At 41.3% G+C, this 15,920-nt stretch overlaps 1 protein-coding gene across 1 annotated transcript; it reads left to right on the forward strand.

Annotated features, from left to right (window-relative positions):
• Positions 1-49: 49 nt before the first annotated feature.
• SLC39A9 (solute carrier family 39 member 9) lies at positions 50-15,920 on the forward strand. Its single transcript, XM_035113512.3, has 7 exons — positions 50-980; positions 3,104-3,212; positions 6,167-6,364; positions 7,087-7,155; positions 7,594-7,679; positions 9,310-9,444; positions 12,287-15,920. The coding sequence occupies exons 1-7, from the start codon at positions 885-887 to the stop codon at positions 12,515-12,517; spliced, it is 924 nt and encodes a 307-aa protein (XP_034969403.1). The 5' UTR covers positions 50-884; the 3' UTR covers positions 12,518-15,920.

Genomic DNA, 15,920 nt, shown 5'->3' on the forward strand with positions numbered 1-15,920 from the left:
TCACACCCACCAGCACCTTCATAGTGCCATAGACAAGATCTCGCCTCTCGTTCGGGTACATAACGAAAGTCTCGCGAGACTGTGGCTCCCCGTCCGTCCTCTCCGCGAGGGAGACGGAAGTTTTGCAAGAACTCAGAAAGCGGCCATCTTTAGTGAGGGCTCGCTCGTTCCGTAATAAGCAAAAACCTCGGCCGTCTCATTCCTGGCAAAAAACAACAACAACGCATGGCCGCCCGTTACAGTGGCCAGATCTCCACGCTTTCTCCGCCATCTTAAAATTGGGCAGGGGAGACAAGGGAGTCAAATACAGCGCTGCTTGGTCAACGGGCCTCCTTTCAACTGCCAAGTGTCCCGGAAGTCGAGTGAGGGAAGAGGAAGTCTAGTGAGGAGGTGCCACTTGGCCTTCATGGCAACAGCTGAGGGAGCCGGGCATATGCTGGCGGCAGGGATGGTGGCGGGAGGCTGAGGCACAGGCCGTTTCCCGGGCTCCCTCGTAGCTTTCTCGCTCTGCGTTGAGAGCTGCGTGACGGGAGCCGGCCTGCCTGCCTGCCCGCTTGCACCGCAAAGGCGCCTGTCCTTCGAGCTGCGGGTCCGAGGGACGGGAGGCAGCCTCTCTCCGGGGGCTGGTTCAGGGCCTCCGAGCCTCTCCGCGGAGGCAGCGGGCGCTTGGGGCGGACGGGGCCTTTGGGGGAATTTCCGAAGTCCCAGGCGCGCAGGTGTCTCGCGGGGTCTCGGCCTGTTCCGGGCGCGGGAGGAGGCGCCGCTGTCCCGCTCGCTGCTTAATGCGGCCCCTGAGGCTGGCTCCCCTTCCGCAGCCGGGAAGGCGAATCCTCTCGTGAGTCGGAGCCCCTGCGAACAGCTCGGCCGAGGAGCAGAAGCCGGCCATGGATGACTTCTTGTCGATCAGTTTGCTCTCTCTGGCTATGCTGGTTGGCTGCTACGTGGCCGGGATAATCCCTTTAGCGGTGAACTTTTCCGAGGTAAGGAGGAGGCTCCCGCGTAACTGCAAGGGAAAAGCGCAGTAGCGAGCTCGTCCGGTGTATGTGTGTGTGAGAGAGACAGACAGACAGAACCGTCTGCTTTTTCAAAAAGAGTGAGGCACTAAATGAGAAACGTTGAGAGAAAGCAACTTAATAAATGCTATGGGTAAACGGAAGCCTAACTTGCAAACTTAGCCCACTTTTTGAAATAGGGTACACGTCCCAGCTACCTCTGATCCACACGTCACGATTTCCGTGCCCTGCCATGACTAGGGAAAGAAGAGGTGGCAAAAACTGGAGGTTTTAAAAAAGCAAAAGCAGCGTTTTGAGTTCTCTCTGTGATTAACTGTAATTTTTAATTGACTAAGTTCCCTCTGATCTTTAAATCCCTCTGCTAAGTGTGTGTGTGTGTGTGGTGGCGGCAAATGTTGGTAAAGGTAAGTAGCTTTAACATTTGTTTTGTTTGGCTTGGTTTGTATAGCTTGCAGAAATTTATTGTGAGATCCAAATTATTGAGAACTCAATATTCTTTATACCAAAAATGTTGATATATTTTTATCACTTCGTTATTGCCCTTTACTGGTAACTCAAACTCGAACAAGGAAACTTCCCCCCATAATCTCTACCTGTTGCCTCACATTGGTCCATTTGACAGAGTATCTCTGATTCTTCTGATATTATATGTAAAAAATAAATGCATACATAGCACTAGGGTTGTGTTGTGATAAAAACTTCCTGAAAGATACTTTTTGAAGCGTCCATGTGTTTTTTGGGGTGTGTGTGTGAGAAATTTGATGCCAAAGGTTAAATGTACAAGACAAACAAACACCCAATGTTTCATGTATTAAAGACAGTACTTAAGTTCTTACATGGGCTTTCATTTCTTCAGAAATGGCAGCATATTTAAAGCATATTTAAAGGAAGCATATATGCTAAATATCACTGTATTAGAAAATATTTCTATAATATGCGGCAACTACTGTACTGTGTGAAACATTAATGGCAGGGTTGCTTTTGGATACTTTTTACTGTACTATTATTTTTTTCTGAGTGGAAGAATTGGCTGTAAAGTACTGAACTATAACAAGTAATTTGAAAATATTGCTGGTTTAGAACAAGTAGTTGGAGTAGGCAGCTTCCTTAGTTGTGCAACTTTTGTAGTGAATAGCACCTTTTCAGCTTATTGCAAGTTTTCCCAGAAATCTTGGGTGTACCTTAGGGCCACAGTGGCTGAGGAGCTACGGTATGTATTTGGAAGATGATATTACAATTTTCTACATGGCTGGTTAAATAAAAGCCTGGTTTGTTCAGTTCCTAATTCCACTGCTGGAAGCCTCCTCTGGATCCCAGTCCCTTATGCAAACAGAAGGAGCCCTTCTACCAACTTGTTTAAGCAAGCCAGGGCGGTGTGATACATTAATATTAAGTGGTGCTCATATTGGAAATGCTAAAAATGTTTTTTTTTAAAGCACTGCACATTTGTTATGTGTATGTGGTCCAGAGACCTCTTGATTGACTGTTCCTGCAGTGTATGCCCACATTAGATTTTGGAGATTTGTAGGGTTTCTGTAGATATCTGTGTGAATCAGTCCAAATGCCAGTTCAGATACATGTATTCAAAATTGCACTATTCATTGTACCGTATCTTTTTAAAGCAGTTATTTGCATTTTTGTTTTCCTGTTTTGCCAATGTAAAAAGCAATGAGAGGAGGCCCACCCTTGCTTTCTAGCTTAGAGCTGGCAAGAAGTGACACTGCAATTGTACTGTGTTTCAGAAGGCACATTGCAATGATCCATCCTGCTCCTATCCTGCTCCAAGCTACAGACAAAAGTTGGGGTAGCCATTTTTGTGGTAAGGTGTGTAAAGTGCCACCACTGTCCATCACAAAAAAGCCCCAGACTCATTCTCCAGCTCCAGAGTTTAAGGTTGGGGTTGGCAGTGGGCAGGCAAGACGCTTGAAGTGCCACATCTGGTTAGCACAAAAACAAGTTTCTGTTCCCTTCTCCCAATTCTAATATCAAGAGCTCAGGTGTATATTTGAGCAAACAATATTTATATAAAAAATATTTGTGTGTCATAATTTTGGTTCTTATGAAATATTCATTCTGAATTTTATTTGCAGGAAAGGTTGAAGCTGGTCACAGTCCTTGGTGCTGGACTTCTTTGTGGAACTGCCTTGGCTGTTATTGTGCCTGAAGGAGTACATGCACTTTATGAAGATATCTTGGAGGGTGAGAAAACAACACTATTATTCTGGTGCAGAGTATGTGGGTTAAACGAAGTAACTGTTAGGTGCACTAGTAGCTGGTTGACTGACCGAACCCAAAGAGTACTCATTAATGGTTCCTTGTCATCCTGGGAAAAAGTGACAAATGGGGTGCCGCAGGGTTCTGTCCTGGGACGTTGTTCAACATCTTTATAAACAACTTGGATGAAGGAATTGAGGGAATGCTCATCAAATTTGCAGATGACACCAAACTGGAAAGGGTAGCTAATGCCGCAGAAGACAGCATCAGAATTTAAAATGACCTTAACAGATTGGGACAAATGTAAGGTTCTGCACTTAGGCAGGAAGAACCAGCTGCACAAATATAGGATGGGGGGGGGGGGACATCTGGCTTACTAGCAGAACATGTGAAAAGGATCTAGGGTCTTGGTGGACCACAAGTCAACAGTGTGATGCAGCAGTAAAAGAAGCTAATGCTATTCTAGGCTGCATCAACAGAAGTGTAGTGTCCAGTAATACTACCACTGTGTTCTGCCTTAGTCAGACCACACCTGGAATACTGTGTACAGTTCTGGGCTCCACAGTGTAAAAACTATGTTGACAAGCTGGAACGTGTGCAGAGGAGGGCAACCAAGGATCTTGAAACTAAGCCTCATGAAGAGTGTTTGAAGGAGCTGGGTATGTTTAGCCTGGAGAAGAGGAGACTGAGAGGAGATATGATAGCCATCTTCAAATATCTTAAGGGCTGTCACATGGAGGAGGGAGCATGCTTGTTTTCTCCTCTGGAGGGTAGGACTCAAGTTGCAAGAAAGGAGATTCCGACTAAACATTTGAAAAAACTTTCTGATAGTAAGAGCAGTTCAGTAGTGGAACAGTCTCCCTCGGGAGGTTGTGGACTCTCCTTCCTTGGAGGGTTTTAAACAGAGGTTGGATGGCCATCTGTCATGGATGCTTTAGCTGAGATTCCTGCATTGCAGGGGTTGGACTAGATGACCCTTGGTATCCCTTTCAACTCTAAGATTCTAGCAATGGTTACTATAGAAGAGAAATGTTTAGTTTGTTTGCAGTCCCAAGTTGTGGTCTTATAGACCATGAGGTATTTTGAATTATAACAGTTGTAGAACAATTTTAAGCTTTCTATTTCCATCTTAATTAAAGATCCAAAATAGATTAAAGATCATAATCGGGATCCGGACAACTTTGAAACTTACTTCTGTGAGCCCAAGGAAGAATTTTGATTTGTTTTTCTTGACTAACAGCACCCTTGCCACATGGCAGTCGGTTTTTGAAATGGAGGGGGCTTTCAAAAGCAGCTTGTGATAGACCATGGGGATTCAAAGATTATAATGTGAAAAATAGGTAAAATTCCGGACAGTTCTATGTGCTTATTAGATTTTAATCCTACCATTCCCTTCCTTTGAGAAGACTGTACCACGTAGTATGATGTTATTGCTGCTGCTGCTTTTTTTTTTTAACCTGCCGTTCACCTTAAGATCCCAGGACAGGAAACAATAATAACAACAATTTAAAACAACTTACAACCATAAGATTAAGGTGTTAGGCTGAGAGAACCAGCCTTCTTTGCACATCTCATTTAAATCATAATTTTAAACAAACTATGGTTTAATGTAAACTAGCATCATGCTGCTGCACCCTTCTCAAGAATTCCTTTGGAGCTGCTCCCTCCTGCCATGCAGAAGATGAAACGAGCCAGATTCTGGCTTGTCTCATCTGAAGCTGCTCTTATAATTTGTTGTGGAAAGGGGAGGAACAAACCACAAGTTGGGTTTGGATAACAGGACAAGCCAGCATCTGGCTTGTTTCATTTGTGGAGAATGTTTGAGCAGTGTGCATCACCATGCTGCTCATTCGCATTAAACCATAGCTTAGCTGTACAACAGCAGGATCCCAAAGCAGAGCAAGAGGATCTTAAATCCACCTAAAAATCTTTACCTTTGCTAGCATAAAGACTGCATAATTTCTCTTTATTCCAAGGAACCTGTGTGTTTTGTCTAAGGATGGAGACAGAACTATGTAACAGCTGGTGTTTGTATTTTCAGAGATGAGGAGTTGAGCATTATGTGTCCTGCTTTCCTAAAGTGCCTTGGTGCAACCTGAAGCCTGTGTTACACATAAAAGAGTATTTTGAATGTCTGCTGTCTTCCACATCCCATTTTTAGACTCCTACCAGATATAGACACAGATGGTTTTACCATCAGCCAGCCTCACCAACCCCCGCCCAAGCCATCTGGAGAACTCAAAACCTTGCACACCATCTTGTGACATTTGAGTTGGCCTAATAAAGAAATTATCCTAATAAAGTTTTTGGCATTCCGCTAATAGGGTTATAGGACTACCTTTACCTTAGATGAATGCTTCACTTTCCAATTGTTAATGGTTTGGAAACAGATATATCCACCCTGCAAATAAGGGTTAATAAGAATATATTCACTGTCTTCTTTGTTCTTTGTCTCCTTAACTGTCTCCTCTTTCCATTTAATAACACTTTCCATCTGGAAAAGGTGATGCAGCTCAGAGAGCTGGGGAGGCAGATGACTGAACCATGCTGGTGTCATCCTGGGGCAGCCTTTTTCAACCTTGGGTCCCCAGATGTTGTTGGACTACAACTCCCATCATCCCTAGCTAGCAGAGCCAGTGGTTAGGGAAGATGGGAGTTGTAATCCAACAACACCTGGAAACCCAAGGTTGAGAGAGGCTCCCTGGGCATATAGTAATCTCTTCCTGGGATATAAAGAACACCACATGGCTATCCTGATTACCTCATATGCTAGAGAGAATTTGGTTATCATTGCAATACTCTATTTCCAAAAGCAGGAAGGAGTGCTTTGGGACTACTAGGGCAACTAATTGTTTAGCAACTTTGACAATTAAAAATGAGTTGGGAATGGAATGTTTGAGGCTTCTAACTCCAGACTGTCCTGTTTTTGTTTCTTCTAGCAAAGCACCACCCAGCTAGCGAGACTCAAAAGATGGTTGAATCAGAAAAAGCAGCAGATGTGCTTGTAGTACATGACCAAGTCCACAGCCATGACCATTCAAGGCTACATGCTTATATTGGTGTTTCCCTGGTCCTTGGGTTTGTCTTTATGCTTCTGGTAGATCAGATTGGCAGCTCTCATGTCCATGCTACAGATGGTAAGTCTTAACTTTTATGGACACATAACCAGAATAAATGACGAGGGCCTTGAAATATTCAAGTAACTGAATGAATATTCTGGTATTCACTCTGAAGTAAAACAATTTGTTAAACACTCACTAATGTAAAGAAAATGTTTCACAATGTTCCAGATTTTTACAGTTAAACAAAAAAGCACACGGTATGACAGCTCAGTTTTAAAGTACTGGGTAAGTGCAGTCTTAATTCAGGAAATAATAGCAATCGGTGAAAATGCAGTTACTGGTATTTTATTTATTTTAATAAATTGATATCCCACTTTTCAGAAAATGTCTATGCTAAACAAACAAATAACAAAAAGTATATGAAACAGTCCAATGAAACACAGAAAATTGATTTAAATAGCCATAGGTAAAATACTAGAAACAACAAGCAGCAATTAATATATATCCAGGGCCAGCTGCAGCAAACAGACCCATCACATAAAAACAGGAAGAGAATGGGCAATAGGAAAACTAAGAAAACTAAAGTTTAATGTCTCTCAAAGCTTTTTGGAATATTCTACCTTCCCTTAATTCTAAACATAATCTGAAATAAAGAAACAGGTGACCTTTTAAGAAGTTGTTGTTTGGTTATCAGTTGAAAAGTTGTGCCTTAATTCCTGTAACATTTTTCTTTAGGCTTCTCTTCCTACTTACCGGTATTTGTATCTTATTTGCTTAAGATTCCTTAATTATTTCAGACCCAGAAGCAGCAAGGCCGGGCAATTCCAAAATTACTACCACACTGGGGCTAGTTGTTCATGCTGCAGGTAGGTTACTGTTTTTCATTTCTGCATAATGCCAAAGACCTTAATATATTGTCAAGTCACCTGGGTTAGAATTAGGGTTGCTTTGCTAAATGTGACACTAGTAATTAGTCCTTTGTATCATGCTTGCTATAACCAGCTCCAGGCTAACTAAACATTATCTTGTATTGGATAAGAGAAGGGAGAGAGAAGACTGTCATGAAGCTCAAGGAGATGTACCTAATGGGTACATGCAATTCAGTGCATAAGCAAGAAGCATCACATTTGCTTTTAATTTAAGTTTTTTTTCTGAGGGGTGGGGGAAGCTTCTGATTCAGGTCTCTGGAGTGGAATAAGAGGTGTGTTGGTACGCTTGTTCCTTGTGTAAATTTGTCTCAGTAAGCCTTCGATCAGTGGGTGAGTTCACTTTTGTGTGGTTTGTTTTTTTCCATCCTCATTAAGCTGATGGTGTTGCCTTGGGTGCAGCTGCTTCCACATCTCAGACCAGTGTCCAGCTAATAGTGTTTGTTGCGATTATGTTACATAAGGTAAGTTTTGAGTCTCAAACCTTTACATATTTCTTGTTTGCTTGTTAGATTTATTATAGTTCTATAGCACCTTTCATCTGAGCCTCACAGGGCAGTTTACAGCACAAAAATGTGTAAGATAGTAACAAACAAAAACAATACCTGCCACAGTTTAAAAGGCCATAGACTGGCTCATTAGCCAAAGGCCTGGGAGAAAAGTTGTTTTTGCCTGGTGTCTAAAGATAGGTAATGAAGACACCAGGCAAGCCTCCCTTGTGGTGCCAGTGTGGTGTAGTGGTTAGGAACAGTGGACTCGTAATCTGGTGAACCGGGTTCGCGTCCCCGCTCATCCACATACAGCTGCTGGGTGATCTTGGGCTAGTCACACTTCTGAAGTCTCTCAGCCCCACTCACCTCACAGAGTGTTTGTTGTGGGGGAGGAAGGGAAAGGAGAATGTTAGCCGCTTTGAGACTCCTTAGGGTTGTGATAAAGTGGGATATCGAATCCAAACTCCTCCTCCTCCCTGGGGAGAGCATCCTACAAACAGAGCCACCACAGAAAGGGCCCGTTCTCATTTTGCTGCCCTCTGGTCCTCTCATGGAGGAGGCCTCAGATGATGAGCACATGGTCCAGATCTGATCATATGGCAAGAAATGGTCCTTGAGGTACTGCAGTCCTGAGCCATTTAAGGTTTTACTTCAAAACCAGCACTTTGAATTGGGCTCAGAAACTAATTGCCAGCTAGTGCAATCAGACCAGGATTGGCATTATATGCTGAAGCTATCTTGTCCCGGAGAGCAACCTGGCCACTGAATTCTGCACCAGCTGAAATTTCTGAACCATTTTCAGAGGCAGCCCCATGTATAACGCAATGCAGTAATCTACATATTTCACTATCAGTTGTTAGGGATTTGAAATTGTAACAGAAATTCTCTTTGGTTGTATAAATTTTGATTCAATAAAATGTGTGTCTTAAGACATCCACACATTTTCTTAATTTTTCTTTAGTTTGCATACAATTATATATTGCATCCTAGTAGTAAATATATGCAGTTAAGTGTGTGGTATCTGACAGCTTTCTGATAGCCTAGGATGGGAAAGGAGTGATATAAGGTTGAAATCGGAGTCCTTTCCCTGTGAGGAAAGAGTAATTTTAGCTTATTTTAAAAAGCAGAAAAGGGATGTCATGCTAAAAGGTTCTAAATCTATGAGTTGAGAATTTCCCCTCTGTACTCCAGGTCACATAGTGAAACTTCCTTGTTAGTAAGTTAGGAATAGAAGTGCATTTTCCAGCAGAAACTCGTGATTGATACTGCTTTGAAGTTAATAAATATAAAAATGAAGGTGGAAAAGACCATTTATAGCCTAGTTAATGTGATTTTGATGATTATGCAAACCTTTGAGCTGTGAAGTGCTAATAGAATGCTTTTTGAAAGGCAGTTTGTAAATCTAATAAGTAAAAATGAGCCACTTGTAGTACACCTCATGCTCAGAATAACCATAAATGCAGAGGAAACCACACACAGCATGGCTACAGGCTAGGAGCAGTGTGGCTAGCTGAACATTTCATTTCACATGAACAGAAAGAGGGGTGTCACCTTCTTTTGTATTTGTATGTAAGAGTTTTGTTGACTGTTTTTTCTCTTGTAGGCACCAGCTGCTTTTGGTCTTGTTTCCTTTCTAATGCACGCTGGTCTTGAACGGAATCGAATCAGGAAGCACTTGCTGGTTTTTGCACTTGCAGCCCCAGTTCTGTCAATGGTGACTTACTTGGGACTAAGCCAGGTAAATATTTCAGGTCTAACTTGCCAGAATACTGATTATAGCTGAGGTACACGGCCAGTGTTTAATCACCTCTTCAGAAGTGCTCTATCTACTCCTTTTGTCACTTTTATTTGTGAGCCACTTAACACACTACCATCCAGTTAGTCTTACAGCTGAAAGAATAGCCGTATTTCTGCATGAATGGTATTTTTTAAAGACTGCAGCTAGACAATTGCACAGTAACTAAAAACATAAAGGATCTTCTATGGATTGAAGGGGGTGCCCTTGTGGAGAAAGGTAGAGTGGAAACAATTTCTGCTGATTCCTCCTTTCCTTTTTGCCTCCTGAAAAGTTGATTTTTTGGGGGGAGGGTTAAGAATAAACTAGGTTCTTTTATCTGTTTAGCATAAATGAGATTCAGTAAGCTCTAGTGAGAGGGCTAGTAAGCAGTCAGACAACCAATACGTATTGGAATTGTTCTATAACATTGGTGTATTGATTAACAAACATAATGTATAACAAGTTGAGGAAACATGCACTCAGTCTCACACACACACACACACACACACACACACACACACAAATGCATACACACTCACCCCTCTCTTCACTAGAAGTGATCAAGTTCTAGTAAGAGTTATGGGTGACAGACTTCAGGATCCCAGTCTGGCACACAGCTTAGTTTGAGACGGTCTAATCTGATATGCTCTTCTCGCTGTGCATCTGAATCTCATATTCCTGAGTGACATTTCCTGGCAGTCCTTAGCATGTTCTTGGCACATTGCAATACTTCATCTTCTGTAACTTCTGGCATGATACGATACTCATTGTTTGTAACTAGCATTGCATGGCTGGCCTTTCATGCTTCCTTGCAGGTATGGTACTTTTTGCCAAAACCTGAACATCCCATTACCTCTTTGATCAACACAGTTCGGAAATAGTTTATTAACAGCATCCAATTTGGGTGGTGGTCTTCAGCCAATCTTGTGGCTCATTCAAAACATGCCATTCATGACAGGATAGCCGCCTAGAACTGTATGGGAAATGGTAATTGGGTAGAAATTAACTGCCCCTACCCCCCAGCAGGCACCTCCACAGGCTTAGAGTCCCTTCTGCAACTGGCAGGAGCCCTTTACCCACTGAGCATGTCTGGATCCAACTTGGTTAATGGTTCCTTATGCAGACATGCTTTGAATGAAAACCATTGTTTGGCTATTTATTTCATAAAATTTATACATTGCTTGATTGTAAAACAAACAAGCAAACAAACCTCAAAGTTTGTATCTGAAGAAGTGTGCATGCACACGAAAGCTCATACCAAAATAAAAATCTTAGTTGGTCTTTAAGGTGCTGCTGGAAGGAATTTTTTTATTTTGTTTAAACCTCAAAGTGGTTGACAAAGATAATAAAGCAATAAACTTGTCGGTAAAAACAACTATTCAAAACATTGAACAAAATAAAATCAACAGTAAACTAAAAACCAGTTAAAACACACATCAACCTACTATATACAGGTGAAACTCGGAAAATTAGAATATCATTGAAAAGTGCATTTATTTCAGTAATGCAACTTATTATTTTTTATTTTTCTTTTAATTTTTACAAATGATTTCTTTTGGAAATTCCACAGTAATAAAACAAATAATTACAATGATACAAAAATAAACATCGCTATTACATTTCATTAATTACATTCCATTTATATTTGACCCGCCTAATGACAAATAATTGCAATTACAACAAATAAAGGCTTGACATATCTTGCTTTGCATGTCATGCATCTATCTCATATATTGGTTTCACCTTTTAAGTTGCATTACTGAAATAAATGCCCTTTTCGACTATATTCTAATTTTCCGAGTTTTACCTGTATATGACGTATCTGGGTAGGCTGTTTGTACAAAAATATTTTAGCAGAAGCTGAAAAAAGGGCTAGCCTGCCTGGTGTCAGTAGGCAGGGAGTCAGTCCCAAAGTGTATGTGCTGCCACACTAAATACAGAAGAGGTAGTATGTGGCACCTGTAACAGCACTAGTTCCGTATACTGAAGTGTTTGAGAGGAGTGGAACAAGTGCAGAATAAAGATCACTTCAAAGTCAAGCAACACTATCCTCAAAGTGTGCAACCAGTTAGTCACAGTTGGTCTTTGAAAGAGGTCCCTCCCACCCCAGGGAGTCAGTAACTTCCAGACTGTCCAAAATAACTGCTACCGACTGCAAGAGGATGCAATGCAAGCTGCAAAATGAGCTGCTACGTTTTTTGCAGCCCGCACTGCCACATGGTAGGCATAATTATGTGTTTGGTCAACTTCACAGCAGGGCTTGGGCCATTTGCACTCTGATCTTCATCCAACTTGTTCTGTAGCCTGGAGCTTCTCAGAATACGAAAGGGCTGCCTGGGCTCCACAACGCTAGAAAGGACGCATGGGAATGATTGTGTCAACCCCACGTTTCATTGCACAGTTCCATAGCGAGATCAAGAATCGTTAGCTTTCTCCACTGGAAAATCCCCCAGAGCATTCAGGAGCACATCAGTTTCCATCAGTCTCTGAGTGCAGGCCATCTGAGTGGGTCCACCACCCTTACAGGGGGTAAATTATGATTTCATAATCAATATTATGTGAATAATCTGTACGCATTCTGTTTTTGCAATGACTAGTGCATGTGCATTAAAGGTAATAATCTTTAGGGGACAATGAGGGAAGAGAGCTGTAAATGTAGTTTGGTTTTTTGATTGGAGAAATCCTTTTAGGTCAACATTAACATTTCTTCAGAGTTGACTTCTTCCGTGGAATAAGTTACAAGCATTATTAAAGACAGATCAACTCTGTGTTTTCTCTCCCTTGCCACCCTCTTCTTTTACAGAGCAGCAAACAAGCACTTTCAGAAGTCAATGCCACTGGAGTCGCCATGCTTTTCTCTGCTGGAACTTTTCTATATGTTGCCACAGTTCACGTTCTCCCTGAAGTGGGCGGAATGGGACATAGCCACAAACCTGACTCTGCTGGAGGCAAAGGACTCAGTCGCCTGGAGGTGGCAGCATTAGTTCTGGGCTGCCTGATTCCTCTGATTCTGTCCATTGGACACCAGCATTAAAGGTCTGAAGTGCAGCAATCTTCTCCTCAGTCTCTGATGTGAGCAGCAATCTGGTGTGTCAAGCTGCCCTTTTATCATTGTCTCTCTTACCCTGTGAACCACCCCATCTGTTTTAAGGAGTCTGAGAGAAGCAAAGGAGGATTTCTGGGAAAGCTTGTTAGCATAGGAGATGATATTCTCGACAGCCGGATATAAATTCTGCATAACTTCCCTTTTCTGAAGATGTTTTAATTATGACTTCCTGCCCTATTCTCAGGGAAGTTGGAACTTAGAGATTCTATGGAGATGATTTGGGAAGGACTTTGTGGCTCATCATGAAAGCATAATCAAAAGTATTCTATATGTCAGCATTCACAGCTGACCTCTTGACATTGGATGCTTCCTTCTGACATCTGGGACTAGTTTTCACCTCCAAGATTTTTCATGTGATAATCATGGCATAACTATCTTGGGAGACGCATCTGGTGAAGAAACATCAACGAGATAAAGTCCTAGAAAAGATATATACAAGTTAAACAGCTTGATATGATATTTATATTGCATTACTAGGAAGCACATCTATTGTGTCCCTTGAGTGTTATCATCAATATGGTAGAATCAAGGAGTCACATTGGGCTGAAAGTTAGGTGGTTCTGAGCGCAGAGGGGTATGTGCTTATTGAAATGGACACTGAGCACACATACAAAGGCTTATTCTGCTAAAATAGACTAAGGTAAGCACTGTTCATTAAGAGTGAAGGGTGCCCAAAGCATTTACCTATACAGAAGCAAGGACCTTAACATTTCCTGTTATTACAAACAAGAAACATCCCAAATTGTGAGCCTGTCTGAATTGAGCCTCCTTTTCTTTCTGAAATCTGATTCTGAAATATTTGAATATGAAATATTTCAATCAACATTGAGTGTAACTGCAATTCTGAAATGCGGTGCCTTTCCATGGAGAAGATCCTTCCTTTTGGCCTATAAACTTAACTTCATTGTGAAAGAAACTGTAAGAGCCATAGGGAGAAACCTAAAATATCTGAAAGTATATGTACATTCTTGGTGCACAATTTTTACTTCAATTTGAAACCTTCACTTCTATTGTTCTTCAGTTAATGGTCATTTTACCTTAAAAACCACACACACACAAAGCAAGAAGATGAATTAGCAGTTTTTTGTAGCACTGGTTATTCTACGTGACAAATGTTTTCCCATCTTTTCACAGCCCAGTAGCTCTTACAGTTCTGATCTCTTCCATGCCTTCTTCACATCCTGTAGTTGTTTGGCACAGAATACTGGTATGATTCCTCATGAAGGTTTTGTTTTAATGGGTGATTCTTGCAGTGGCAGTCAAGGTCAAAATTTCACCAGGGACCTAAGTGAAAAATCCACAAAGAATCAATATTATATGTATCGTATTTTCTGAAGGCTTATTATTGATCTAATTTAAAAGATCTCAGCAGGCCTCCCCAGTGTAATCCATTCTACCGGGTGTAGCCTACCCGGCTACACCATTAGAAGCTTGAATAAAACACCTGTTGTTGTTCTTTGCCTACCTGGGGCTGTAAGAACCCACAGCTGCTGGGCTTTGTGCAACACAGGTTATATAGGCCTGCTTTTAAAAGTAAAAATGCTTTTGTACTGATCAAGAGTCTTTTTTGAAGAAGAAACTCTTCTCTATGTTGAAAATAGAATTACTCTTAAATCTTGTAACAAAGAAAAGGTACTGACACCTGATATGTGAACGAAGATGTGCATGCCATATCTTCATCGTTGATGACCAAAGGTAAGTTGGGCACAAGTATAATTAAAGGCTCGATTTGGCCTACTGTGATGGGGAAGATGATGAGAAAGCTGTTCCTGAGCTGGCAGAGAGGGAAACCGCAAAAATGGGAACTTGTGGGTAAACGGCAAACTATCTAGACATAGAAGCAATGGGTGTAGGAATGGGAATTGAACCGCACTTAAAATAATTTTTCCTAGTATATTTATTATTTGAGAGTCAGCGTTGTGATGCTGGTATCTTGAAAATCCTGCTGTTGGCCAGAGTTGCCTTTAGCTGCTCGTTACATTTTGGAAAGTGGCCAGTACCTGCCTATATTGGATCACTTCGTATTTATGAAAACAAGGCCTGCCAATTCTGCCATCCCTGTTCATGAACTTTTGGCCCATTATGCCACTGGTAGGATGCCTTCATTGGACTTCTGTCCTTGATTTATAGGGCTGCATCTAGAGCATTTGAGATAGGATCTAGAGTTATACTGTATACCTCTCACACTAGAATTATACTGTATGCGTCAATTTAAGAGCGACAAGTCATAGAGGCAGTGTGTCAAGATCTTGTGAGGTTAAAATGTTGCCAGAAGCAACCTGATTTTCCACTCTGGTGATGAGGGTGTCTAGTTGCTTCATTTGCTAACTACCACAAGAAAAGTAGGTAACAAAAAAGGGGAATCTTTACATTAACGACAACCAGATGTTTCATCTCTTGTATCTGTTGGAATCCTAACTTTAAAGAATCTTCCAGATTGGTCATGGTAAATGTGGATTTATTTCAATCTTCACTTGAAATGAGGGCTTTGTAGTCTAGTTCTGCTCTTAGTTCTTAGTAGTAAAATACAAATTCCAATCTAGGCTTCACAGTAGACTCCTGGGAGCCATAGACTGCTGAGGATAAAGGGATTTATTATTTGTAACTACTTAAAAATTCATGTACTTCCATTATTCATGTCAGTTTTGGACTGAGTTGAAAGTGGAAATCAGTTTAAGTGGAAATCAGTTTAAGATGAGCTCTATCTGTGCAACATTGTTTGGTCATTTAATTGGCTATTCTGCTATCATTCACAAAACAGGGACGATCTCTTGCCTGAGTTAAACTTGTTTTATAACAGCTAACAGGACAGCAGAACAGACATATCAAGGGAACACCGAATCTCCAAATTGTGGAAGAAAACTTCTCAGAATAACTGAAAATTATAATTTGAAACAGCAGGGGGGAAAATTCAGCTGCTCAGAGGGCTCAACAACTCAGACACTCAGAGCAAGCTTGCATTTGTAGCCATCTGTATTCAAATGGGGAAAACCTGAACCTGTGTATGTACTGTTGTGTTATGCTCTTTATGATGAACCACAGGAGACTTGGGTGGGTGCGTGTGCTTACAGAGACATTTGAAAATTGAATGTCTACTTCAAAAGGAAATCAGCTTTTCTGTGCTTTGGTTATGTTTCTGAGCAGCTCAGACTGTGGGCACAGCTATATACCGGATTCTGTGTACAAAAGTGTAATTTTAATCTTTTTTCCAAATCATTTGTACACATGAAATCATTCCATGGATGGCTGCCTTATTTTTGATTTTTTTCCCCTCCACTTTGTGAACATTTTAAAAAATGTTTTTATTATATTAAAATTTTTATTAGCTGCA

This window comes from Zootoca vivipara, chromosome 1 (genome assembly GCF_965207765.1).
Source record: "Zootoca vivipara chromosome 1, rZooViv2.hap1.1, whole genome shotgun sequence".
NCBI lineage: Eukaryota > Metazoa > Chordata > Lepidosauria > Squamata > Lacertidae > Zootoca > Zootoca vivipara.

Coding starts and splice junctions, on each gene's coding strand:
- SLC39A9 (XM_035113512.3), top strand. CDS start 885: ATGGATGACTTCTTGTCGATCAGTTTGCTCTCTCTGGCTATGCTGGTT. Junction 7,156..7,593: donor GCTAGTTGTTCATGCTGCAG/GTAGGTTACTGT, acceptor ATCCTCATTAAG/CTGATGGTGTTGCCTTGGGT. Junction 9,445..12,286: donor CTTACTTGGGACTAAGCCAG/GTAAATATTTCA, acceptor CTTCTTTTACAG/AGCAGCAAACAAGCACTTTC.